At 54.3% G+C, this 27,223-nt stretch overlaps 1 protein-coding gene across 1 annotated transcript in view; it reads left to right on the top strand.

The window, feature by feature from the left end:
• The first annotated feature begins 148 nt into the window (after nt 1–148).
• NLGN2 (neuroligin 2) overlaps nt 149–27,223 on the top strand; it is a 63,430-nt gene continuing 36,355 nt past the window's right edge. Inside the window, exons 1-2 of the mRNA XM_058180485.1 lie at nt 149–517; nt 16,974–17,470. Of these exons, the coding sequence (XP_058036468.1) occupies nt 17,005–17,470 (466 nt within the window). The 5' untranslated portion in view covers nt 149–517; nt 16,974–17,004. The remainder of the gene's footprint in view (nt 518–16,973; nt 17,471–27,223) is intronic.

Raw genomic sequence — 27,223 nt, forward strand, 5'->3', positions numbered from 1 at the left:
ACCCACCCCCACTCCTCTCCAGAGGCGGCCCCCCCCGCGCGGGCCCGGGTCCCCCCGCCCCCCGCGCCGCTCCCGCCCCCCGCCCTGACGCGGCCGCTGATGCGGGAGGTGGGCGAGGCAGGCAGGCAGGCGAACGAGCGGAGCATCATCGGCGGGCGGGCGGGCGGCTGGAGCAGCGGCGGCGGCGGCGGCGGCGGGGGGTCGTGGCGGCCCCGTGCATCTCCCGCTGGGCTCCTCGGCGCTCGGATCTCGGCGGCCCCGCTGCCCGCAACCCCCCTCCCCCTCCCCGGCCTTCGGCAGAGAGCCGCCTCCTCCCGCGCCCGCGCCCGCGCCCTCCCTCCAGGATGCGGCCAGCGCGCGTCGAGGGCGGCGGAGGCGGAGAGCCCCGCGCGGCGGCTGCACCCCGAGACCCGGCCGGCGAGCGCGGAGCCCAGAGGCGGCGGCGGCGGCGGCGCGGCGGCTCCTTCTCCTCCTCTTCTTCCTCCTCTTCCTCTTCCTCCTCCTCCTGCTAAGGCCGGTAAGCATCCAGCGATTGGGTGGGTGGGCGAGCGAGCGAGCGAGCGAGCGAGGGGCCCCCGACTCTCCCCGGCGCTGGCATCGCGCTTCGCATCCCTGCGCTTCGAGGCTCGGCTGGTCCCCTCCCCTCAAATCCGCATCTCTCCTGCTTCTCGGAGGCTGGACCCCCCCTCCCCCTCCCCATCCATCCATCCATCCATCCATCCATCCTCAGCTCCAAAATTCCCCCTGGCGTGGAGCCATTGTGGGGGAGGGGGGCAAGGCCCCAAGTGCTTCTTCCACGCGCTCGCCTCGCCTCCCTCCCCCCCTCCAGGGCAGCCCTTCCCTCGCCCCCCGCTCCCACATCGTTCCTAACCGAGGAATGTCTCCCCCTCCCCCTCCCCGAGTAGATTTTCCTGCGGGCAGGTGGTTTTCCTGAAGCCCACCCACCCTTCTTTCCCTCCTGCAACGATGGCTCCCTCCCTCCTTCCCTCCCTCCCTCCATCCTCTTCGTATGCTTCCCCCCCCACGGCCCTCCGCCCCCCCCCCGCTTTCCCCGTCCACCCAGCTGCCGGTTCTTTCGTCCATTTTGCTGCACCTCCCGGGCACCTGGCCGCTGTCCGGCTCCTCTCCCATCCTTGGGGGGGCCTCCCTCACGCCTTGCACCCGGAGCCGGCTGGAGGAACCGGCTTTGTCGTCCCGTCCCGTTCTCCCCCCCTCCACTTTAGGTTCCCTGGAGGCTGAACGTGGCTTTGGCGGCGGCGGCGGCGGTGGGGGGGGGGCGCGCAGTGAGTGAGGTGCTGACACATACAAGACTCTGCCTGGCAAGCGAGCCCCCCCCCCCTTCACTCCCTGGCGATGGGTAGGAGGGCAGAGCGAAGAAGGAGATTTTGGGGGGGCAGAGGGATCGAGGTGTGTGGGGGGGGAGAAGAGCAGCTGTGATCAGAGAGACAGGGAGGCAGAAGGGGAGGGCAGAGCTGGAAGGGGGGGGAGACGGAACCCACCCCTCGCCTCGTCTCTCTAGATGTGGTTTGCTATTCCTGGAAAGATGGAGGGGGCAGGTGTGGGGAGAAGCTTCAGAGGCAGAGAAGAAGTTCCCCCCCCACCCCATGATGAGGAAGCCCTTGCCCCTGGGGAGGGGGTCCTCTTAATCCTGTCCAAAGACGACCCCCCCCTTCCCCAGGCCTCATCTGCACCTAGGAAAGGAGCATTAGGCTGTTACGTGCTTTCCCGGGTGCAAAATCTCAGAGTGGGCACTTGGGGGGGGAGCAAAGCAGGCAGAAAATCCCCCTCCCCACTTTTAGGAGGTTCTAGCTTGGAGTGGAAGGAGAAAGACCAAGTGGGGCGTGGAGGGGAAATCCCCCCCCTCGTGTCCGGATTGTAGAAACTAAATGGACTTCTTTCTCAAACTCAATTTCATTTTTTTGGGGGGGGGGCGCCCCATTTGCAGGGACTCCCGGCTCTGGGAACCGGTGTGAGTCCTGCGTTCAAGGCCTTAAACTCCGAGTATCAATATATCAGTATCAAGGCCTGCTGAGTATCAATAAATGAATCCATTCCCCAACTGAAGGACCCCCAGACTTCAGAAATGCTTCTGGGACCCTTCCGTAGACGTGAGGAACTGGGAAGGGGGGGGGTCTCTCCCCAAATTGAAAGGGCTGAGTCGCCCTGGAGATCAGGCCCTCTTTCTGTCTGGGAGGGGCTTCTTATCTCCCCACTACTCCTCCTCCTCCTCCTCTCCTAGGCCTCAAAGAAGTCTAATTGAGCACATGTCCCAAAAATGCAATAATAATAATAATAATAATTTCCTGGTTGGTTTTTCAAAACCTGCTGGCTGTTTTTTATGATAGGGTGAGTTGCAGGGTGCGGACTCCGAATTAGAAATTTAATCGATGATTAAAAATAATAATAATAACACCCACAGGTAAATAAAGGGGGTTCAATGGGCCTGGTGGACCGTGAAACGGGCTGATGAAGGAAAGGGGAGGGGAGCAAGGTTTTTGGGCCGGATGGAGTGCTCCGGATTTCTGGTTGCCGACCATGTGCTATTTGGGGCCTGCTCCATTGGCGAGACCCCCCCCTCCCCCACCAGGCCCAGGCCTTGCCAGCCAGCCTGGCTGGGGGGAATGCTGGGATTGGTGGCCCTAACCCATCTGGAAGCAGCAGCTTCTCACAAGGGAGGTGGGGGAAAGGGGGGGGCTGAGACCCCCCCTCCCAATCTGTATGGTTTGAATTGGGGTGGCCCTTTAAGCGAAGGTGGCTTCAGTTCCTCACCCTCCTCCACCAGCCTTCCCCCAAACCCCACCAAGTCCATTGAACAAAATAAGGGAGGGGGGCTATTTGAGCATAGCCTGAGTAGACATTGATGGGCAATGCCTCCCCCCCCAAAAAACCCCTCTTGAGGCAGAGGGAAGAGCAGAATATTAGGGGCAGCATTATTCAACCTGGCTGGCAAAGCCGGTGGGGTTTATGGGTTGTGTAGTAGCACCGCCACCCCCAGGCCTGGAGGAGGCCTGCCTCTTTTGCACTGAAGGATGTGGGGGGGGGGTTTAAAAAACGGGAGGGAGCTGTGATCCCCAAGCTTTGCAGCCCTGATTCTAAGGGCTTCATCGGGAAGGGTCTTTATCTGTCGTTGGCCCAGCCTCTGAGGCCTCCAGAATTGTGGGGGAGGGGAGCTGTCGTAGAGAGGATAGGGGGCTTTGATTTCCAGGCAGGGGGCCATGCTGTGAGCAGCCCCACCGGCGGTGAAGCTCAGGCGTTCTGGAAAGAGAGGGACCCCCCCCATCCTTCCTCCCACCTCCCGGCCGGTGTTATCTGCTCCTGGCTGGGACTGATGGGGCGGGGAGGGATGGCTGCCCCCTACCCAAAGCCTGGCCCTTGACTGGCTGTTGCTAAGAGAGCCGTCAGCTGGGAAGCAGCGGGGAGGGTGGGGGAGAAAGGAAGGGCGGAAGGCAGCCCCCTCCCCTCCCCTCCCCGGCCCGCTCCGCACCCTCCCGATCTGCCGGGGCTCCAAGTCGCAAAAACGGGAGCAAGGCGTCCCGGCACATCTGGAGGGGTAAGGGGGGGGGGGTTGATGGCGATTGGGGCGGAGTGGGCGGGGGGGGCGAAGGAAGGAGGTATGCCTGGAAGGGAAGGGAAGGGGGTCTTTGTGCCAGGCACGATTCCTGCAGCGAGCAGAACCCGAAGCCACCGGCCATCCCTCGCCCCACCGGGCCTGCGGGTGGGGAGCCTATTCTGCTCCTTCCCCAAAATTGGGGGGGGACTGTGCAGAACCCGCATTGCCCTCTCTCCCCGTTTGCAAGCCTTGGGGACCCCCAGCATCGTGAACGGCTCTGCGGGGAGAAGAGCAGCTGTGATCAGAGAGACAGGGAGGCAGAAGGGAGGCAGAGCTGGAAGGGGAGACGGAACCCACTCGCCTCGTCTCTCTAGATGTGGTTTGCTATTCCTGGAAAGATGGAGGGGGCAGATGTGGGGAGAAGCTTCAGAGGCAGAGAAGGAGTCTCCTCCCCCCCCCTGATGAGGAAGCCCTTGCCCCTGGGGAGGGGGTCCTCTTAATCCTGTCCAAAGACGACCCCCCCCTTCCCCAGGCCTCATCTGCACCTAGGAAAGGAGCATTAGGCTGTTACGTGCTTTCCCGGGTGCAAAATCTCAGAGTGGGCACTTGGGGGGGGGGGGCAAAGCAGGCAGAAAATCCCCCTCCCCACTTTTAGGAGGTTCTAGCTTGGAGTGGAGGGAGAAAGACCAAGTGGGGCGTGGAGGGGAAATCCCCCCCCTCGTGTCCGGATTGTAGAAACTAAATGGACTTCTTTCTCAAACTCAATTTCATTTTTTGGGGGGAGGGCGCCCCATTTGCAGGGACTCCCGGCTCTGGGAACCGGTGTGAGTCCTGCGTTCAAGGCCTTAAACTCCGAGTATCAATATATCAGTATCAAGGCCTGCTGAGTATCAATAAATGAATCCATTCCCCAACTGAAGGACCCCCAGACTTCAGAAACGCTTCTGGGACCCTTCCGTAGACGTGAGGAACTGGGAAGGGGGGGGTCTCTCCCCAAATTGAAAGGGCTGAGTCGCCCTGGAGATCAGGCCCTCTTTCTGTCTGGGGAGGGGGCTTCTCTTATCTCCCCCCACTACTACTCCTCCTCCTCCTCCTCTCCTAGGCCTCAAAGAAGTCTAATTGAGCACATGTCCCAAAAATGCAATAATAATAATAATAATAATTTCCTGGTTGGTTTTTCAAAACCTGCTGGCTGTTTTTTATGATAGGGTGAGTTGCAGGGTGCGGACTCCGAATTAGAAATTTAATCGATGATTAAAAATAATAATAATAACACCCACAGGTAAATAAAGGGGGTTCAATGGGCCTGGTGGACCGTGAAACGGGCTGATGAAGGAAAGGGGAGGGGAGCAAGGTTTTTGGGCCGGATGGAGTGCTCCGGATTTCTGGTTGCCGACCATGTGCTATTTGGGGCCTGCTCCATTGGCGAGACCCCCCCCCTCCCCCACCAGGCCCAGGCCTTGCCAGCCAGCCTGGCTGGGGGGAATGCTGGGATTTGTGGCCCCAACCCATTTGGAAGCAGCAGCTTCTCACAAGGGAGGTGGGGGAAAGGGGGGGGGGCTGAGACCCCCCCTCCCAATCTGTATGGTTTGAATTGGGGTGGCCCTTTAAGCGAAGGTGGCTTCAGTTCCTCACCCTCCTCCACCAGCCTTCCCCCAAACCCCACCAAGTCCATTGAACAAAATAAGGGAGGGGGGCTATTTGAGCATAGCCTGAGTAGACATTGATGGGCAATGCCTCCCCCCCCCCAAAAAAAAACCCCTCTTGAGGCAGAGGGAAGAGCAGAATATTAGGGGCAGCATTATTCAACCTGGCTGGCAAAGCCGGTGGGGTTTATGGGTTGTGTAGTAGCACCCCCACCCCCAGGCCTGGAGGAGGCCTGCCTCTTTTGCACTGAAGGATGTGGGGGGGGGGTTTAAAAAACGGGAGGGAGCTGTGATCCCCAAGCTTTGCAGCCCTGATTCTAAGGGCTTCATCGGGGAAGGGTCTTTATCTGTCGTTGGCCCAGCCTCTGGAGGCCTCCAGAATTGTGGGGGAGGGGAGCTGTCGTAGAGAGGATAGGGGGCTTTGATTTCCAGGCAGGGGGCCATGCTGTGAGCAGCCCCACCGGCGGTGAAGCTCAGGCGTTCTGGAAAGAGAGGGAAACCCCCCCCCCATCCTTCCTCCCACCTCCCGGCCGGTGTTATCTGCTCCTGGCTGGGACTGATGGGGCGGGGAGGGATGGCTGCCCCCTACCCAAAGCCTGGCCCTTGACTGGCTGTTGCTAAGAGAGCCGTCAGCTGGGAAGCAGCGGGGAGGGTGGGGGAGAAAGGAAGGGCGGAAGGCAGCCCTCCCTCCCTCCCCGGCCCGCTCCGCACCCTCCCGATCTGCCGGGGCTCCAAGTCGCAAAAACGGGAGCAAGGCGTCCCGGCACATCTGGAGGGGTAAGGGGGTTGATGGCGATTGGGGCGGAGTGGGCGGGGGCGAAGGAGGAGGTATGCCTGGAAGGAAGGGAAGGGTCTTTGTGCCAGGCACGATTCCTGCAGCGAGCAGAACCCGAAGCCACCGGCCATCCCTCGCCCCACTGGCCTGCGGGTGGGAGCCTATTCTGCTCCTTCCCCAAAATTGGGGGGGGACTGTGCAGAACCCGCATTGCCCCTCTCTCTCCCCCCCCGTTTGCAAGCCTTGGGGACCCCCAGCATCGTGAACGGCTCTGCGGGGGAGAAGAGGGGGTTCCGCCCCAGCCTCCGAGGCGGGAAGCAAGAGGGGCGGCTGGTTCGGCTTACATCCCCCCCCCAGATGTGCCGAGAGAGAAAGCTTTCCAGGCAGGGCGGGGGGAAATTCAGGGCTCTCCCCCCCCTCCCCAATTCCCCTCTTCCTTTGTCGGATCCATCCTTCCCAGAGCGGCGGGGGGGCGAGCCGCGTAGTAACACCGGGTTGTGGGGAGGGGAGGGGGCTGCTCTGGCAGAGGAGGGGGCGGCGGCACATGGGTCTGGGGGTGCCTCCTGGCTCCTTTCTCAAGGGGGGGTGTCCGCGGGGCCCTTTGGGGGGGGGAGGCTGGCCCACCCCGCTTGCTTTGCTTTTGACGTCCCTCTCTACGTGGGTACGTGTTGTGTGTGTGTGCGCGCGCGCGTGTGGATGTGTGGCGCGTGTTCACGACGTGAGTGTCCCTGCAGTGAGCTCGTGTGTGCCGGGTGAAGCCAGCATCCCCGGATTGGCAGCCCCTAAAACCCCAAAAAGTCCCAATCGGGCAGCTTGAAAGCCTCCCTCCCCACCCCGGTAGAGGGGGCTCCTGGCCGCGACCCTCCCCTCCCGCTGCATCTTGGCAGCTGGGCAGTCTCCCCTCCCTCCCCCCAGCGCCTTCATTTGTGGCCCCCCAAAAATCCAGTTTTATGGCCCGACCAGCCAATAAATATTTCCTCAAAACGCTTTTCCACCTCCCTCCTTTTTGCTGCCTCTGGTGGTGGTGGTGGTGGTTGGGGGCTTGTATTCCCCCACCCATCATCCCCAACTGGCTGGCAGGGGAAGGGGAGGAGGAAGGGCAGGCAAAGAGAGGCAAGCCAGCCCATCTGGAGGGCGCCAGGTTGGAAGAGGCCCTGGTCCCAACACGGAACTTTTGTCTTCCCCAACCTGGCGCCCTCTTGGTGGTCTGGAGTTGATCTGGAGGGGATTCCTGGCCCTTCTGGGGGGTTTCTTGTAGGCATCACTAGGCAAGACTCCCTATTGCCTCCTCCTCCTCTTCTTCCTCTTTGTCCTTTCTCTCTTCTTCCTCTTCCTCTTTTCCTCCTTTTCCTCTTTCTTCTTCTCTTTCTCTTTGTCCTCCTCTTCTTCTTCCTTGTCCTCTTCTTCCTCCTTCCTCCTCCTCCTCTCCCTCCTCCACCTCTAGGAGAGCCCAGACCTCCCTAATCCACCTTCTCCCCCCAGGACCGTACCCCCCCTCCCCAACACCCCCTGTGGTCTCCCAGCGACCCCAACTGGACCCGTCTTGGGAGGGGCTCCTTCCCTTGGCAGCCCCCTCCCACCTGTTTCCCCAGCAGGCCCAAAAAGAGGTTCAGGTGGAGGATGAGGCATCTGGGCCTCCCTGGATGCCCGTTCTGGCCCTCTGCCCGCTTCAGAGCCGGTGGCTGCCCGGCTCTGGCGGGCATCCAGCACGGCTCTTTCTATTGAGGCTCCTGCTTCCGCCTGGAGCCCCCTCCTCCCTCGCGGCCAGCTGCGCGGAGAGGCAGCCAGCCGCTGGAAACCCCCCTCCCCACAAGGCCGGGAGACAGAGGCAGGAAGACCCAGGGCTGGGGGGGAAAGCGTGGCCCCTTGTGGGGGCTTCATCCCTGGGAGGCTTTTAAGAAGAGACCGGACTGCCATCTGTCAGAAATGGTGTAGTAGGGTCTCTCCTGCTTGGGTGGGGTGGACTAGATGACCTCCAAGGTCCCTTCCAACTCTTATTCTGTTTCCTTCCCTTCCTTCTCAAACAAAGGATGGCTTGCCCCGGTTCACACAACCTTTCTTAAAGGAGGTCAGGCCCTAACTTTGCATAGCTGGTCAGTTTGGGGACATTGACTCCCGAGTTTAAAAAAAAACCCAGGCAATCCTCAGTTTACGACCCCAACGGACCCCAACACCTCCGTCGTTAAGGGAGAGATCGATGAAGTGAAGTCTGCCTCCTTTTAGGACCTTTCATGCCAAAGCTGTTAAGTGAAACCCTTAAGGTGATTAAGTTAGGAAGACCGTCGTTAAGCAAATCTTTGCTTGTCAGAAGTTCGCCGAAGGGAATCACGTGACACATCCTCCGGCGATGCTGCGACCGTCATAAATATGAGTCGGTTGCCAAGTGTCTTTCTGAATTTTGTTCACGTGGCCGTAAGGGTTGTAAGAGTGAAGAACGGTCCTAAGTCACTGCTGTTTCAGTGCCGTTGTAACTTCAAACCGTCACTAAACGAACTGTCGTAAGTTGAGGGCTATCTGCATTTTGCAAACCTGCATTCCTCAATCTCTGTAAGACCGGTGGACTTCAAGTCCCAGAATTCCCCGGTCAGCTGCTGTGCCTGGTTTTTCCACACACACCCCCCCTACAATTCCCTGGAGCGGAGAGATTGCAGAGGAAGGGATTATAGGAGAGTAAGGAGGCCACAGTGGGGATCTACATGAAAAGGAATGCCTTTGTGCCAAGGAATTCTGGGAGTTGAAGTCCCACCCATCTTACAGTTCCCAAGGCTGAGAAGCACAGGTGTATAAAACACGCGCAAAGGATGAATGTGAGAACCAGCCGAGTGTCCTGACGTGGATCCGCACATCCTGCTGCATGGTGATGTCACAAGCGATGATGTCATCGTGACTTCCGCACACCCGCTGCTCCTTCTTCCCATCCTTTTGCAGAAACCTAATTTGTTGGCCAGGATCTGCAACCACAACCCCCCAGAGGTGCCTTGCGTGCATTTGTGTATGTGTGAATGCGTGTGTGTATGGTTGCCCAGATGTCAAAGACCCTCAAATCAAGCCCCTTTCCACCCTAAATTTTCCAAGGGCGCTGGCTTTCCGCACCCCTAACTGGGTTCTTGTGGCTTAGTTGACCTCTGCCTTGTAGTTGCTAAACCATGGTTGGTGGTGCACGTGAGCCCAGAATGATGGTTTCTGGAGTCAACAAGCACTCAAGAGCAATGCGGGAAAAGCAGAAGGAATAAATAGCAAAGGATATCTGCTTTCCGGCAGATCTGACTATCAAATATCGAGACGGATTTTCTGAATCGCAGCACGTCCCTTCCGAGCTGCGCAGCTCATCCTCGTTTTACAACGAGGTTGTAGTGACCGAGGTTACCGCAGCACTGAAACAGGAGCCTTATTATGACCGTTATCCAAACTTAACGACCGTTGCAGCGTTCCCCACACGGTCACGTGATCAAAATTCGGACGCTGTGCGACCGACTCATATTTATGACGGTCACAGCATCCCGGGGGGGGCGGGAGGGGCGGGGAGTGTCACGGGATCCCCTTTTGCGACCTTCCGATGAGCCAAGTTCAATGAAAGAAGCCAGATTCGCTTGTGTTGATAACAAGGGCAGCGATTTGCTTAACGATGGTGGTGAGAAAGGTCGTAAGACGAGGACTCTAGTGTCAGTCCCCTCGAGGCCATTTGGATAGGGGCATCCTCTTCCCCCCACCCTCCCTACTCCTCCCCGTTGGTGCCTTTTAAAAATTTCCACCACCACCCCCCTACAATTCCCTGGAGCGGAGAGAATGCAGAGGAAGGGATTATAGGAGAGTAAGGCTCCAAGAAACAGCTAGACATAAAAGGCGTGAAATCTCTTGTCATTCTGGCATTGGGAGAAAGCAACATGAGCTCTGGCCGGGAAACCATGGGACTTGTAGTCCGGCTTCAGGGGAGGAGATGTGGGCCCCTGGGGAGCAGACAGATTGTCGTTGAAACACCACAAATCCAGAGAAATGCGCTGTAAGCTTTAGACTTTAGAGCGTTCTGAATTTTCTCTGGCTCTAAAGCAGAGCTTTGCAACCTCAGCAAGTTTGGAGATTTATGGACTTCCACTCCCAGCATTCCTCAGCCAGCATCTCTGGTGAGGACGTCCACATGTCTTATAGCATGCTGGCTGGGGAATGCTGGGAGCTGAAGTCCATCTTAAAGCAGGCTGGCTGGGGAATGCTGGGAGCTGAAGTCCATCTGACAAAGCAGGCTGGCTGGGGAATTCTGGGAGTGGAAGCCCACCCATCTTAAAGCAGGCTGGCTGGGGAATTCTGGGAGCTGAAGTCCATCTGACAAAGAAGGCTGGCTGGGGAATGCTGGGAGTTGAAGTCCATCTGACAAAGAAGGCTGGCTGGGGAATGCTGGGAGCTGAAGTCCATCTGACAAAGAAGGCTGGCTGGGGAATGCTGGGAGCTGAAGTCCATCTGACAAAGAAGGCTGGCTGGGGAATGCTGGGAGCTGAAGTCCATCTGACAAAGAAGGCTGGCTGGGGAATGCTGGGAGCTGAAGTCCATCTGACAAAGCAGGCTGGCTGGGGAATTCTGGGAGTTGAAGTCCATCTGACAAAGCAGGCTGGCTGGGGAATTCTGGGAGTGGAAGCCCACCCATCTTAAAGCATGGCTGGCTGGGGAATTCTAGGAGTTGAAGTCCACCCATTTTAAAGCATAGCTAACTGGAGGATTCTGGGAGTGGAAGTCCACCTATCTTAAAGCAGGCTGGCTGGGGAATTCTGGGAGTTGAAGCCCACCCATCTTAAAGCATGGCTGGCTGGAGGATTCTGGGAGTTGAAGTCCACCCATCTTAAAGCAGGCTGGCTGGGGAATTCTGGGAGCTGAACTCCATCTGACAAAGCAGGCTGGCTGGGGAATTCTGGGAGTTGAAGTCCACCCATCTTAAAGCAGGCTGGCTGGGGAATGCTGGGAGTTGAAGTCCATCTGACAAAGCAGGCTGGCTGGGGAATTCTGGGAGTTGAAGTCCATCTGACAAAGAAGGCTGGCTGGGGAATTCTGGGAGTTGAAGTCCATCTGACAAAGCAGGCTGGCTGGGGAATTCTGGGAGTGGAAGTCCACCTATCTTAAAGCAGGCTGGCTGGGGAATTCTGGGAGTGGAAGCCCACCCATCTTAAAGCAGGCTGGCTGGGGAATTCTGGGAGTGGAAGTCCACCCATCTTAAAGCATGGCTGGCTGGAGGATTCTGGGAGTTGAAGTCCACCTATCTTAAAGCAGGCTGGCTGGGGAATTCTGGGAGTTGAAGTCCACCCATCTTAAAGCACATGGGCTGGGGAATTCTGGGAAGTGAAACGCATGTGTCTGAATGCAGCCCAGCTGGGGAATTCTGGGATTTGAAGTCCATACGTCTTAAAGTTGCTAAGGTTGAAGAAGGTGCTCTAAAGGAGCAATTGACCAGGGAATAGAATATAAGAAAGCTGGAAGGGACCTTGGAGGTCTTCTAGTCCACCCCCATGCTCAAGCAGGAGAACCTGTGCCCAGACTCTTCTTAAAAAAACCCAGGGATGGAGTGCGCATGATTTCTGGAGGCAAAGTCCTAGAGAGGCCCCGTAAAACAACGGTCTCCAACCTTGGCAACTTTAAGCCTGGTGGACTTCAGCTCCCAGAATTCCCCAGCCAGCAAAGCTGGCTGGGGTATTCTGGGAGTTGAAGTCCTCCAGGCTTAAAGTGGCCAAGGTTGGAGACCCCTGCTATAAAACCGTTCATCTTCCTGGTTTCTCTCGTTTTCCGTTTGGCTCAGGCCATCCAGCGGGATGGACGAATGCAAATATGAGCCTGTGGGTCAGCCCTGGACTTTGTCTCAGGTGGCATTGACCTCGATCCAGATGTTGCAGACTAAGTGGCACCTTCTGGGCCTCCATCAAAGGAGACGGAGGAGGACCAAGCAACCCCCCCCAGGTCGCCTTGATGGAGGGTGCTGCTCGGAGTCTTGGCCAGCGCCTGGCACACTTGGCCGGCCGTGCGATGCCAACCCAGCCAGGACCTACCCGGTGCTGCCAATAGAATTGTGTCGAGGAAGAGAAAAATCAAGAGGAAGCAGCCGTTGCAGAGAGCTGACATTCAGCGTATTCAAGGCGCTAGTCCATAGTGGCCCCAGATACAACTACAGGGAGTCCCCCGACTTGCCACACTCTTCATTTAGTGACAACGGTGCTGGAAAAAAATGACTTACGACTGATCCTCGCACCTACGACCATCATAGCATGTGGGGCCCCCTCCCCGGTCGTGTGATCAAAATGCTTGGCGGCTGACTCGTACTTATGACGGTTACGGTGAACCAGGGTCACGCGATCCCCTTTTGCTTTTGAAACTTTTGAATAACTTTTGATAACTTTTGAACCAAGTTAATAACCGGGCGACTAACGTAACACCTGCAGTGATTCACTTAACAACGGTGGCAAGAGCGGCCGTCCAATGAGGCCCAACTCCCTTCGCAACGGTCTCACTGAGCAACAGAAATCTGGGATTCCATTGTACGTCGAGGCCTACCTGTATACACTGTAACAGCCGCAGTGATTCGCTTAGTAACCGTGGGAAAAAGGTCATAAGATCGGGCGCAACTCCCTTAACAACCGTCCTGCTTTGCAACTGAAGTTCTGGTCTCCCATGCTGGTCGTAAGGCGAGGACGACGTGTGTTTTAGGAGAAAAATGACTTGTGCGTTGTTGCTGCCGTCATTGGCACGTGGGGTTAAAAAATCATGATTTCATTGTTCAAAAAATGCAAATTCCACCATTCTCCCTTTGGGTGTAATGATGTCACGAATGGGGGGTGATGTCACTTTCCCATCCCCCGCAGATCCATACAGCTCAGCAGGACCCCCAGAAGTCCTAACGGGACCCCTGGAACCTGGGAAGGTCTTCCCGCCCCTTCGTGGGTTTGAGTCACCTTTATCAGTTGTGTTGTGCGTTGATTGTGATACAGTTGTGTTGGTAGAGTTAAATTTTCAAACTTGGCCGCTTTAAGATGGGCGGACTTCAACTCCCAGAATTCCCCAGCCAGCTTGCTGGCTGGGGAATTCTGGGAGTTGAAGTCCGCCCATCTTAAAGCGGCCAAGTTTGAAAAACATCAATGTGGGGTTAAGACAGAGGTTTTCTCTCTTGGCATAAAGGCACACCCCCTATCTTGCTAAACCACAACTCCCAGCAATCCCTGCCAGCCTGACCCTGAAGGATGCTGGGAGTTGTAGTGTAGAGAGCTGGTCAGGTTTGAAGTCAATGGACAATTTGCTGCATTCGCCCATTCCGGTTTTAACCCTGCTGACGGGGGGGATTATGAGTGTTGAAATCCTGCCTACTGGGTTGGGGGATGCTCTTCTCTTCTGTAGGCCTGGCAAGGTCTCTAGATGGGTTGCTAGGCCGGCTTAGTTGGCGTAGTTGGCCATATTGTGGTCCTGAATGGGGTGACCATGGTTGATGTATTGAGGCTTTGATGGCCATGGTTGATATGTGTGAGCCTTGGATGACCGCGGTTGATGTGTTTGAGTGTTGGGTGACCGTGTTTGATGTGTGTGAGCGTTGGATGACCATGGTTGATGTGTGTGAGCCTTGGATGACTCTAGTTGATGTGTGTGAGCCTTGGATGACCGTGGTTGATGTGTTTAAGAATTTGGTGACCATGGTTGATGTGTGTGAGCCTTGGATGACCTTGGTTGATATGTGTGAGCCTTGGATGACCGCAGTTGATGTGTTTGAGTGTTGGGTGACCGTGTTTGATGTGTGTGAGCGTTGGATGACCATGGTTGATGTGTGTGAGCCTTGGATGACTCTAGCTGATGTGTGTGAGCCTTGGATGACCGTGGTTGATGTGTTTGAGAATTTGGTGACCATGGTTGATGAGCCTTGTATGACCGTGGTTGATGTGTGTGAGCCTTGTATGACTGTGGTTGATGTATTGGGGCTTTGATGACCATGGTTGAAGTGTGTGAGCCTTGGGTGACTGTGGTTGATGTATTTGAGCATTGGGTGACTCTGGTTGATATGTTTGAGTGTTGGGTGACCACGTTTGATGTGTGTGAGCCTTGGATGACCTTGGTTGATGTGTGTGAGCCTTGGATGACTGTGGTAGATGTGTTTGAGTGTTGGGTGACCATGGTTGATGTGTTTAAGCTTTGCGTGACCGTGGTTGATGTGTGGTGAGCCTTGGGTGACCATGATTGATATTTGTCTGAATCTTGGAAGACCATGAGTGAGGTGTCAGTGAATCTTGGACGAAGTCTGTGTGGTTCTTTGAAGACCATCCATGATCGCTGTGGGAACTTTGGAAGATCATGGATGAGACATGTGTGAATCTTTGTACGCCATGGGTGACGCATCTCTGAGTCTTGGAAGACCATGGATGGTGTGTGTGCGTGCGCATATCTCCTCTGTCCATGGTGTCTTCCAATTCTTTCCCTTTCTCTCTTCCTTCTTCCCATTTCCTCTTAATTTTGCTCCATCCATCCATCCATCCATCCATCCATCCATCCATCCATCCATTAATCTATCTATTCCCAACCCCCCTTGGCTCACCCGTCCAGGAAGTCCCAGGTGTGGGTCGCTGCTTCCTTGCCCCCCCCCCAATCCCTTCTCCTGGCCGTCCAGGCGTTGTGGGGAGGGCGTGGGGTTCTGCCCCCCCCCCTCCCAGCCCCTCTCGCTGGGCCTTTGGATTCTCCCAGACGCAATTTCGAACTAATTACACGTTCCTGCTTTTAATTGCCACATTGTGAATGATAAACAAAAAAATCCAATTTTATTTAATTAAAGACCTGCGAGAATCCACCAGGGGGAATTTTGTACGGGGAAGACGGGGGGGGGGGAGCTGGAAGAGAATGCCACAGCCCTCCGCAGAGGAGGAGGAGGAAGAGGAGGAGGAGGCTGACCCAACCGGGGTGCTGACGCTAACCGGGACCCATGCCCCTTCATGGGTCTGGGCCGTCCCAGTCAGCGGGATAGTCCTCGATTAACGTCCATTCGTTCAGCCTCACTCTATGGAAATCGAGCCTCTCCTAAGACAGTCCTTTAGGAGTCATTGAAAGTTAGGGCAAGTTTGGAAAAAAAAAAACACTTATGACCAGTCCGCATACTTACAACCGTCGTAAGTGTGAACATTTAGACACTCGGCAAACCGGCGTGTATTCAAGTACGGTTGCAGCGTCCTGGGGGTCGCGTGATCCCCAAGTGTGACCTTCCCCGCCGGCTCCCGACATGCAGAGTCAGTCGGGGAAGTAAGTTTCGCTTAACGACTGTGTGATTCACTTAATGACTGTGTGATTCACTTAACAACGGCAGCGGTTTGCTTTTTTTAAAAAAAGATTGTAATACGGGGCAAAAGGTACTGAACAAAACCCCCTTGCTTAGCAATGGAAATCTGAGGCTCCGTTGCGGTCGTTAAGGTGAGGACTCCCTGTACGGCACGATTCGTTTAGCAACGGTGTGAATGAAGACCGTAACACCAAGCGCGGCTCGCTTAACGATGGCAATTGTCGTCGTAGGTTGAGGACGGCCTGTGCCATTTTCTCCAGGCTGGGATGTCGCTCGATGAGCCCCGGGAGACCACAGGCCGTCCTCGACTTATAACCATTCGTTTAGTGACGGTTCCAAGCGATAGCGGCCCCGAAACAAGGGACTTAAGGGCCGTTTTTCATACTTACGACATCCCCGCAGTCAGATGATCAAAACTCAGGTGCCTGGCAACTGACGGGTATTTACGACGGTCACAGAGGTCCTGTGATCCCTTTTTTACGACCTTCCGATGGGCAATGTCAAAGGGGAAGCGGGATTCACTTAACGACCATGGCAAGATAGGTCGTAACTTGAGGCACAATTTCACTGAAGAACTGTTCTTGCTTAGCAACAGAGATTTTTTTTTGGGGGGGGGGCTATTGTGGTCGTAAGTTAAGGGCTCCCCGTATAAGCCAGGAGTCCCGCAGGTTGGTATTAACTGTGAGTCACCTGGACACCTCCACTGTCCTTCCAGATCGGGGGGGGGGGCATTTTGGTTAGAGGTGACCCTGGAGCTTTGAACATCTCCTCATCCAGGGGAGTCCCATCTTGGTGTCCTCGGGGCAGAAGAAGAAGCCACGTGGAGATCTTGAGTCCTCCATATCTCCTGGGATGTCCCCATACAGTGAAGACCGATGTGGAGGGTGCCCTTCCCCATCCCAGGAGGAGTTATGGGTTCTCCTTGGATTGGGGACCCCTGATCTCTCATCTCCTCTCTCTTTTTCTTGAGGGATCTTCTGGGATCCTTCAGGTGGACCTTGGATGCTTTGCTTCAGATCGAGGAATCTACCCTGGTGTGTATTGCTCCACGTTGTAGCCCGATAGTGGCGTACTCCTCCTGGGTTCCTCGTGAAGACATGGTCCTTCCCTCTTCTCTTCCTTGGGACTGGAACCCTGTGAGATGCTGGTCGACCGTTGCTTCAGCATCTTCTTGAAAGTCCACCACAAGAACATGGCCTTGTCCGTTAAGCCCTCCTACACTTTTTGCTCATCCCGGTCTGTTTCCCTGAAATGAGATTTGGGGTTGGGAGACTTGGTGGGGGAGGGGTGAGTCTCAACCGGTCTCCAAGGGAAAGGGGACCTCTTCGGCAGAGATGGAGAAGGTCAACTCTTCTTCTTGTTGCGCAGTTGGGACCACCAGCTCCTCCTTCCTGCTGCCTTTTCTCTTATTCCTTCTGCTTGACCCACAACTTCCTTTTCTCTCTCTTCCCCCTCCCCCACCCCCTTCTAGGTGCCCCTCTCAGACCCCCTCGCTGGCAGTTGTGGTGCTCCAGACCCACCATGGAACGCAACAGATGTCCTATTTCAGACAGAACATTTTTGGGGTTCTCCTGCTAAGACGGCTGGGTTTCCTCAACTTCTGGGCTCGGGCTGCAACCACTCCGGCTTACTTCCTCTTCCTCCTCCTCCTCCTCTTCCTCTTCTGCTGGTGCTGCTTCTGCCCAGGTCGGCCGCTTCTGACTCTTTCTCTCCCCCCTTGTGAAGGACCTCTGGCCTGGCATCTTCTCCGGCCACCATGTTCCTCTCGTCTCCGAGCTTCGTCCGCCGGATGTTGAACGTCCGGCCGGGTTCCGCCCTCCTCTTCTGGCTCCTGGGGCTGGCCCTGCGCCCATCGCCCCTCTCGGGGCAGAAGCCCGAAGACAAGTACCCCGTGGTGCCCACCAACTACGGCAAGCTGCGTGGCATCAAGAAAGGCCTGAACAACGAGATCCTTGGCCCCGTAGTGCAGTACCTGGGCATCCCCTACGCCACACCGCCCATCGGCGAACGCCGTTTCCAGCCACCCGAGGCACCGGCTTCCTGGTCCGAGGTGCGCAATGCCACGGCTTTCGCCCCGGTGTGCCCGCAGAATATTCATGGCATGCTGCCTGCCATAATGTTGCCCGTTTGGTTTACCGACAATCTGGAGATCGTGGCCGGCTATGTCCAGAATCAAAGCGAAGATTGCTTGTACCTCAACATCTACGTCCCCATGGAGGATGGTAAGCAGCGGGCAGGGGTGGGCACAGGGTGGGTGGGTGGGTTCTTAGGACCCTTCTCGGTCCCGCAGGGCTTCCGGAAGGGTCTTCCCTACCAAAGCCCCCCCCCCTTCCTCTTTTTTCTCAATTCTTTCCCCGTTTGAATTGTCCCACCTGCAAGCCGACCCAGTGTGCCAACTTCATCCCTTCTTCGCCCAAGATGTGCCCACCTTGTTTTTTGGGGGGGGCTTTCTTCCAGCAGGCAAACGCAGCCCCCTTTCCTTGGGGGAGGGTCTCTCCAGCTGGAAAATGAGGGTCTCTCTCTCTCTCTCTCTCTCTCTCTCTGCAGATGGGCCAAGGGGAGGTGGCACCCCAAAAGGCAGGAGGAGGCCTTGTTCTTTGGGGTATCCGGGGTGGGGCTTGCAAGACGTGGATGGAGACCCCCTCCCTGAAGGAACCCACAGAAGCACAGCTTGGCCAGTTGGGGCTTCATTTGGGACCCCTCCTCTCCTTTCTTTCAGCCCAATCTCCAGGGATCCTGAAGGACCCTCAACCTTCTTGAGAAGGTTCCACAGCTGTGCTCCATGCAAACTGGCTCCTAAAACCGGACCGGTGGTGGGTGGGTGGGTTTGACAGGCAGTCCTTGACTTACAACTGTCCGTTCAGTGACCGTTCGAAGTTACCACAGCCCTGAAAAATGTGACCGAGGAGCGTTTTTCACACTTACGACCCTGCGGTCCACTGAACAAAATCCAGAGGCTTGGCCACTGGCGTGTACTTACGCCTGTTGCAGTCTCCCCAGAGTGGGGGGGGGGGTGTCCACCGAGCGATCCCCTTTTCCCATAAGCAAAGTCAAGGGGGAAGTCGGATTTGCTTAACGACCGGGGGATATGGTACTAACTTACCAACCGCGGCGATTCACTTTACAACGGTGGCCAGGTTGTAAAACGGGCCAAAACCGGCTTTTAAAAAAAAATGTTTCGCTTTAGCCGCAGAAAATTTGGGGCGCTATCGCCGTCGTCCATAGGGGACTATCCCTCACGGGCAGTCCTTGACATATGACCATTTGTTTTAGCCACCCACGGCGCTGGGGAAAAAAGTCCTCGGACTTACAACCTTCCCGGCATAACTACGGTCATGGGGATTTGTGACCGCAGTTGTGGTTATAAGTGGAGGACTACCTTGAAGACGTGCGACATCATTTCCGTCACTAAGTGAGGTGGTGGTAAAAGAGAGGGGGCGAGAGGTGCCGATTGGGAAGGGAATGGCTTCAAATGGTCTCTGAGTGAATGGTCATAAGTCAAGGACTGCCTAAAGGCAACAGAATGGCAGAGTTGGAGATCCCATAACTCTCCTTACTTACTTCTTCCTTCCTCCTCTTCCTCTTCCTCCCCGCTTTGCTCTTCCTTTCTAAAGCTCCTGATTTTACACTCCCACATCCTAAGTCCTCGACTTATGACCACAATTGGAACCCAGATTTCCGTGGCCAAGCCAGGCAGTCGCTAAAACGAGCTGCGTCCAGTGATAACACCTTTTGGGGGCAGGGCTTTTTTGCCCCGGTCATTAAACGAATCAAGTCTTCCCCCCTTGTTGGGAAAATAACATTAAGTAAGCCACACGGTCGTTAAGTGAATCAGGCTTCCCTCAGGGACTTTGCTGGTCAGAAGGTCGCAAAAGGGGATCGTGTGACCCCGGGATCGTCATAACTACGAGCCAGTTGCCAAACATCTGGATTTTGATCATGTGACCGTGGGGATGCGGCAGCCGTCGTAAGTGTGAAAAAGCGTTCATCAATCACATATTTCAGTGCCGTCGTGACTTCGAACGGTCACTAAACGAACAATCGTAAGTCGAGGACTACCTGGATTTCTTTATTTCTCACTTGGGGCTCCCCCTTAATTAGGCAGCTGCTCCCCTATTTCCTGTCCCTTCTTTTTTTCTGAACGTCCCCCCCCCCCGGTACCCCAAATCCACCAATTCTGCCAGATTCTGGTGCTAGTTTCGGATCTCGACACGCCAACCCGTCTGGGCTGCTTGGCGGGGTTGGGTGGCTGGGGTTGGACTAGATGCCCTCCAAGGTCCCTTCCAACTCTGTCCATCTGTTCAGCAACTCAAGCCCCCTCCCCTAAAACAGGGTTGCTTGCAAAACCCCTCCAAGCCAGCAGGCAACAGCCCAACAGGTCAAGTTTTCCTGGGCTTTGCAAGCTGCCTGCCGAAATTCCCGCCCGGCGCAAATGCCACTCCGTCTCTCTTCGCACATGCGTGTGCAAATGCACACTCCCGTGGGCTTCTGACAGGATCTGCCTTCCTTCCTCGCCCCCCCCGCCCCCGCTTGGGCTCGGTTGGGTGGGGGGGGTCTCCCTCCTTCCCTCCCCAGCCCCCAAAACCTTCGGGGCGACATCCAATCCTGGCCAAAGCGTGGGAAAATATCAGGATTTGCATGGAAGTTGGTGGTGGGCAGAGATATTATTATTATTATTATTATTATTATTATTATTATTATTATTATTATTATTATTATTATTATTATTATTATTATTTAGACTAGAATAACAGAGTTGGAAGGGACCTTGGAGGTCTTCTAGTCCAACCCCCTGCTTAGGTAGGAAAAACCCTATCGTATTATTATTATTATTATTATTATTATTATTATTATTATTATTATTATTATTCATTAAACATGAAAATTTAAAAATGGATCTCAAATATCGTTGACCCATTATTATTAATATTATTAATAACGCAGTTAGTCCTCGACTTATTACGACCTCATTGGAGCCCAACGCTTACGTTGCTAAGTGAGACGGGTTGAGTGTTGCCCCGTTTTACGACCTCTCCTTGCCACCCTTGTAAAGGGAATGCCCACAATTTTTCAAATGAGCAAGGTGGCCGTTAAGTGAATCTGGCTTCCCTACAGACGGTCGCAAAAGGGGATCGGCTACACCCCCCTCACCCCCCCCCCGGTTCTTGTGACCGTCGTAAATACGAGTTGCCAGGTGTCCGAAATTTTGATCCCATGATCCTGCAACTGTTGTTAAGTATGAACAACACTTAAAATAACACTTAAAATCACATTTCCCCCCCCCATCCACCGTACCTTCGGACGGTCACTAAACGGACCGTTGTAAGTTGAGGACTCCTGGTAATGAAGCGAGGGCTGTCTTCAAAGCAGCCGCGTGAGCCCTTCCTCCCCTCCTTTCCTCCAGGCAGGGCGTCCCCCCCCCTCCCCAATTTCCTAGCCCACCACCCTTTCTTTTGCGGTACTGCTAAGTCAGGTTGCCTTGGCAACAGGGGAAAAATTGCATTAAAAAAAAAAACCCAGCTCAAGCAAAACCCAAAATCGGGAGACGGGCAAAACAAGACAGCTGAGTCTCCCTTTTCTGCTGATGCTGATGGGGGGTGGGGGTGCAGACCCCCCCCCCAAATAATATCTTCCCCTCCCATCCTCCCCCTCTTTGCCCCCCCCTCCTCAGCCCTTTGCAGATTCTCATCCTTGATGCTTGTTGCAGGAAAACCTTCCCTCCATCAAAGGGGTGTGGGGAGGGGGGGTTCCCCTGATTGGGGAGGGGGGCGGCAGAGCCCTCTTTCTTCCCCCCCCCCCAACACACCTCTCCTGCATGGGGGGGGGGGTGAGTGTTAGGAAAGAGAGAGAGAGAGAGAGAGAGAGAGCAGGGCCGGCCAGACGGTTTCTGCTGACGTGAACCAAAAGAAGGCCGAGCAAGTTTACACCAAGTGAAGAAAAATGGGTTTAATTTGGAAAAAGAGGGGAGGGGGTGATTGTAGGCTTGGGCTCCAGATTCAGCCTCCCCCTCCTTTTCCTCCCCCCTCTTCCTTCTCCCTTCCTCTTCCTCCCCCATCACCTCCTTCCTCTCCTCCTCTCCTTCCTTCTTCTTCCTTCCTCCTCCTCCTCCTCTCCTGTCATCCTCCTCTTCTTCTTCCTTCCTCCTCCTCCTCCCCATCCTCTTCTATCCCATCTCCTCCTTCTTCTTCCTTCCTCTTCTTCCTTCTTCTTCCTTCCTTCTCTTCCCCTTCCTCCTCCCTTCCTCCTCCTCCTCCTCTTCCATCTCCTCTTCCTCCTCCTCCTTCCTCCTCTTCTTCTTCCTTCCTCCTCTTCCTCCTTCTTCCCTCTCCCTCCTCCTCCTCCTTCTTCCTCCTCCTCCTCCTTCCTCTTCCTTCTTCCTCCTCTTCTTCTTCCTTCCTTCCTCCTCTTCCTTCTTCTTCCTTCCTTCTCTTCCTCCTTCTTCCCCTCCCCCACCTCCTCCTCCTCCTCCTCTTTTCCTTCTTCTTCTTCTTCTTCCTCCTTCTTCTTCTTCCTCCTCCTCCTCCTCTTCTTCTTCTTCTTCCTCCTCTTCCTCCTCTTCCTCCTTCTTCCTCCTCCTCCTCTCCTTCCTTCTCTTCCTCCTCCTTCTTCCTCCTCCTCCTCCTCCTTCCTCCTCTTCTTCTTCTTCCTTCCTCCTCCCTCCTCCTCTTCCATCTCCTCTTCCTCCTCCTCTTCCTTCTTACTTCCTCCTCTTCCATCCCTTCCTTCCTCCTCTTCTTCTTCTTCCTTCCTTCCTCCTCCTCTTCCTTCTTCTTTTCTTCCTTCTCTTCCTCCTTCTTCCCCCCCCCCCCCCTCCTCCTCCTCCTCCTCTTTTCCTTCTTCTTCCTTCTCTTCCTCCTTTCTCCCCTCCCCTCCTCCTCCTCCTCTTCTTCTTCCTTCCTCCTCTTCCTCCTCTTCCTCCTTCTTCCCCTCCCCTCCTCCTCTCCTTCCTTCTTCTTCCTTCCTCTTCCATTCCTTCCTTCCTCCTCCTTCTTCTTCCTTCCTTCTTCCTCCTTCTTCCTCCCCCACCTCCTCCTCCTCTTTTCCTTCTTCTTCTTCCTTCTCTTCCTCCTTTCTCCCCTCCCCTCCTCCTCCTCCTCCTCTTTTCCTTCTTCTTCCTTCCTCCTCTTCCTCCTTTCTCCTCCCCTCCTCCTCTTCTTCTTCTTTCCTTCCTCCTCTTCCTCCTCTTCCTCCTTCTTCCCCTCCCCTCCTCCTCTTCCTTCTTACTTCCTCCTCTTCCATTCCTTCCTTCCTCCTCCTTCTTCTTTCCTTCCTTCTTCCTCCTTCTTCCCCTCCCCCACCTCCTCCTCCTCTTTCCTTCTTCTTCTTTCCTTCTCTTCCTCCTTTCTCCCCTCCCCTCCTCCTCCTCCTCCTCTTTTTCCTTCTTCTTTCCTTCCTCCTCCCCCCTTCCCCTTCCCTTCGCCCCTCCTCTGAGGGGAGATAGATGTGCAGAAGACAGGATAAAATCTTCTTCCAGGGTCCCTCTCCTTCCCCCACTCTTTCCTTCTTCCCCTCCCTCAATTCCTGCTTAGTCAAGTCAGGGGGGAAACACAGACACACACACACCCGCCCCCTGCAAACCCCTCCCTGGCATGATAGGCCATTAAAGAAATCTTGTTTGTTGCTGACTGGGAATTAGTTTGGATGTTCTCCCTCTATAATTAAAAGTCAGCCCCTTCCCTCAGATTCAGGGCTGGGGGAAAAGATACGGCATAAATCTACATAAATCTGCATGGGGAAGAGGGGCCTTTAGTTTCCCTCCCCAGGAAAGGGAGAGGCGTGGTGGGGAGGGGGCTGGGGTTTTCCAAGTATTTCTATGAAAAATAAGTAATTGGGGTGGGGGGGATAATTGGCAGATGAAGCTGGGGTCCCTAAAACATATGTTTCCAACCTTGGCTACTTTAAGACTTGTGGACTTCAACTCCCAGAATTCCCTAGCACTAATGCATTCTTTATATATATATATATAAACCTATTGTAGCCTGCTTGCTCTCTTACAATCCCTTCCTCTGCAATCTCTCTGCTCTAGAGAGTAGGAGGGGGGAAAACAGGCATGCGCTGGCTGAGGAATTCTGGGAGTTGAAGTCCACAAGTCTTAAAATGGCCAAGGGTGGAGACCCCTGCCCTAAAAGGAAGTTTCCACTCAGTCGTTCTAATGCCTCCCTCCCCAAAAAGTTTCCAGGGAATCCTCGGTTTACGACCACCATTGAGCCCAAACATTTCCATCGCTAAACGAGTCAGATCTTAAGTGGGGCTTTGCCCTCACTTGCTGCAGTTCGTTAAGTGAACCGCGGCGGTTGTTAACCTGGCTCCCCCATGGACTTTTGCCCACCGGAAGGTTGTTGAAGGAGATCACGTGACACACACTCCTCCGGGACGTCACCACCATCATAAATACGAGATAAATAACGGTCGTAAGCGCGAGGAACCAATCGCAGGTCCCTTTTTTCAATGCCGTAACTTCAAACGGTTATAAAGTGGAGGGGTTTGTGTATACTACCCTTAACCCTCCCCCAAAATTAAAAGGAAATGCTCCCCGATTCTTCCAGCTTCAATTTGCAAAAATGTGATATAAAACAGGTTTCGGGATTCACTGAGTTTTTCCATAGCTTTAAATAAAATGAAAGCATTGCACGATAAACCCGGTTGATTGCTCAGGTGTGCGCAGTAGATCTGTTGAATGGACCGTCTGGGGACCCCCCCCCCCTACCTGAGCATCCTTCAAGGGGATCCAGACAGAGGGTCCTTTTTGCAAGTCCACGGAAGGATAGCTAACTCCTGGATCAGGTGCCCCCTCCCCAAGTCGCCCAAACCCCCTCGGTGGGGGTGGTGGACGATGGGAGTTGCGGTCCAGCACATCTGGAAGGGGTGAAGTTGGAGGCCAGCAGGATAGGGTGGAACATGAGCTATGTCCCACTCGGAGCACCCTGGGAATTACAGTTCGGGAAAGGAAAAAGCGAGAAAGACTACAATTCCCATGATTTGGGGGGGGGGAAGGGGGATTGCGGTGGGAGGAAGGGAACAGTAGGGCAATTGGAAAGCATGGAGGGGGGGTCCTTGGGGGTGGGTGAGGGGGGCTCAGGAGCTGTTCCCAAGCCTGGAGGTCTCTCTTGCGCCTGGTTCTGGTTTTTTTCCTTCTCCCTGATCCTCTCACTAGCTTCTTGCTTTTAAGGTGAGCGAGCGGGTCTATCTTCACCCTCCAGCACCCCCATATATAGGGCAGAGAAAGGAAGGGGACCCTCTCCCCCTACTTGGCCAACGGAGCTGGGGGAGAATTCGCACCCTTCACCACTTGGCCAGCAGGGGAAAATCCGTACCCTTCCCCCTTCCCCTGATGTCCCCTCTGGGCCATCCAGACGTGCCCCCTTGCTGGCTCCTGTATCGGTCCACTTTTCCCATCCCAGGAGGTAGTAATACCCATCCTCCACTGCCCTCCCTGGCTGGAGAAGGTAGCAGCTTGAAGGGATGAGCCGTGTTGGAAGAGTTGAGGGTCACCGTTCGGTCTCTTGACATGTGTGCAGGGCCCCACACAAAAGAGAGGGACAAATTGTGGGTGTGTATGTGTGGGTCATTCAGAAAAAAACCCCAGTTTCTCATCAATTTGGATGGGGTTTTTTGGGGTGGGATGGGGGTGCTGAGGGTGGAGGCAGAGATGAAGAACTTTGTAGAAGCTTCTCCCAATTTTGAAGACAACTACATAAACCGCTCCTGTCCATCTTTCTGGGGGGCTCCTTCTGGGCTTACTCCCTTCCGCAATTCGAGCAGCCTGTCTCGCCCCCTCTTGCAGCTGCGGTCTAAGTGCATTGCACGCACAACCACCCTGCAAGTGTACACTTGCGGTTGCCATCTTGATTGTTTCGACTCCTGCCCCCCCACCCCACCCCGGCCCAGTTTTCTAGGTTCTTGGCTTGGTACCCCAATAATCCAGCTTTTTCTCTAAGCAAAAGTCCCAGATTGTCACCTCCTTTCCATTAAACCTTGAGTCTGTTCTCACAGTGCCCGACTGGCTAATTGAGGGGGGGTCCCCAAATGTGGCCACTTTAAGACTTGTGGACTTCAACCCCCAGAATTCCCCAGTGGCCAGGGTTTACCAGCTTGGATAGAGGACAAGAACGACTGTGGCTAGACTACCTTTGTCGCATTTTTTTGAAAAGGCTTAACAGATGGAGGGAATGCAGTAGACGTAATATATCTTGAAGTCAGGGAAGTGGAAAAAAAAGAACTGGCTGGGGAATTCTGGGGGTTGAAGTCCACAGGCTTGATCAACTTTGGAGGCCCCTGATGTATAGAATCTAGCGGACCAGGGGGAATTATTATTATTATTATTATTTTATTATTTATTGAATTTCTAGACCGCCCTTCTCCCGAAGGACTCAGGGCGGTGTACAGCCAGGATAAAATATACACAATATACAATTAAAAACTAAATTAAGAATTGGCATCGCTTGGCACTGTTTTTCCTGGATTGTTTTCATTAACTGTATATCAGGGTCTCCAACCATGGCCACTCTTAAGACATGTGGACTTCGATTCCCACAATTCACCAGCTGGCAAAGGTTTACCAGAATTTAGCGTGGATAGAGGACAAGAACAACTGTGGTTAGACTGCCTTTATTGCATTTTTTTTTTGAAAAGGGTAGATGGTGGGAATGTAATAGACCAGGGGTGAAATGCTACCGGTTTAGCCCGGTTCGCCCGAACTGGTAGTAATAAAAGCTACCGGTTCGGCAGAACCGTATTTCGACGATTAGCTATGCCACGTTTTATATTTGCTAGAAAGCAGGAAATCTTGCTTTCTAACAAATCTAAATTGCGTGGCACAGCTATTCCACCCCCACCCCGGCCCAGTTTTCTAGGTTCTTGGCTTGGTACCCCAATAATCCAGCTTTTTCTCTAAGCAAAAGTCCCAGATTGTCACCTCCTTTCCATTAAACCTTGAGTCTGTTCTCACAGTGCCCGACTGGCTAATTGAGGGGGGGTCCCCAAATGTGGCCACTTTAAGACTTGTGGACTTCAACCCCCAGAATTCCCCAGTGGCCAGGGTTTACCAGCTTGGATAGAGGACAAGAACGACTGTGGCTAGACTACCTTTGTCGCATTTTTTTGAAAAGGCTTAACAGATGGAGGGAATGCAGTAGACGTAATATATCTTGAAGTCAGGGAAGTGGAAAAAAAAGAACTGGCTGGGGAATTCTGGGGGTTGAAGTCCACAGGCTTGATCAACTTTGGAGGCCCCTGATGTATAGAATCTAGCGGACCAGGGGGAATTATTATTATTATTATTATTTTATTATTTATTGAATTTCTAGACCGCCCTTCTCCCGAAGGACTCAGGGCGGTGTACAGCCAGGATAAAATATACACAATATACAATTAAAAACTAAATTAAGAATTGGCATCGCTTGGCACTGTTTTTCCTGGATTGTTTTCATTAACTGTATATCAGGGTCTCCAACCATGGCCACTCTTAAGACATGTGGACTTCGATTCCCACAATTCACCAGCTGGCAAAGGTTTACCAGAATTTAGCGTGGATAGAGGACAAGAACAACTGTGGTTAGACTGCCTTTATTGCATTTTTTTTTTGAAAAGGGTAGATGGTGGGAATGTAATAGACCAGGGGTGAAATGCTACCGGTTTAGCCCGGTTCGCCCGAACTGGTAGTAATAAAAGCTACCGGTTCGGCAGAACCGGTATTTCCGACGATTAGCTATGCCACACGTTTTATATTTGCTAGAAAGCAGGAAATCTTGCTTTCTAACAAATCTAAATTGCGTGGCACAGCTATTCCACCCCCCACCCTGTTCTATTTATCTTAGAAAAGGCTTCTTAATCCTTTTTCAGGTAGCGCCTGCGATGCGCCTGCATGCAAAACATGCATTTGCTGCGCCCCGTGCATGCACACACGAAGCGAACTGGTAGTGAAGCAAACCAGTAGCAGACTTCAGAGCATTTCACCCCTTTTTTAGAGGTAATAT

This window comes from Ahaetulla prasina, chromosome 4 (genome assembly GCF_028640845.1).
Source record: "Ahaetulla prasina isolate Xishuangbanna chromosome 4, ASM2864084v1, whole genome shotgun sequence".
Lineage (NCBI taxonomy): Eukaryota > Metazoa > Chordata > Lepidosauria > Squamata > Colubridae > Ahaetulla > Ahaetulla prasina.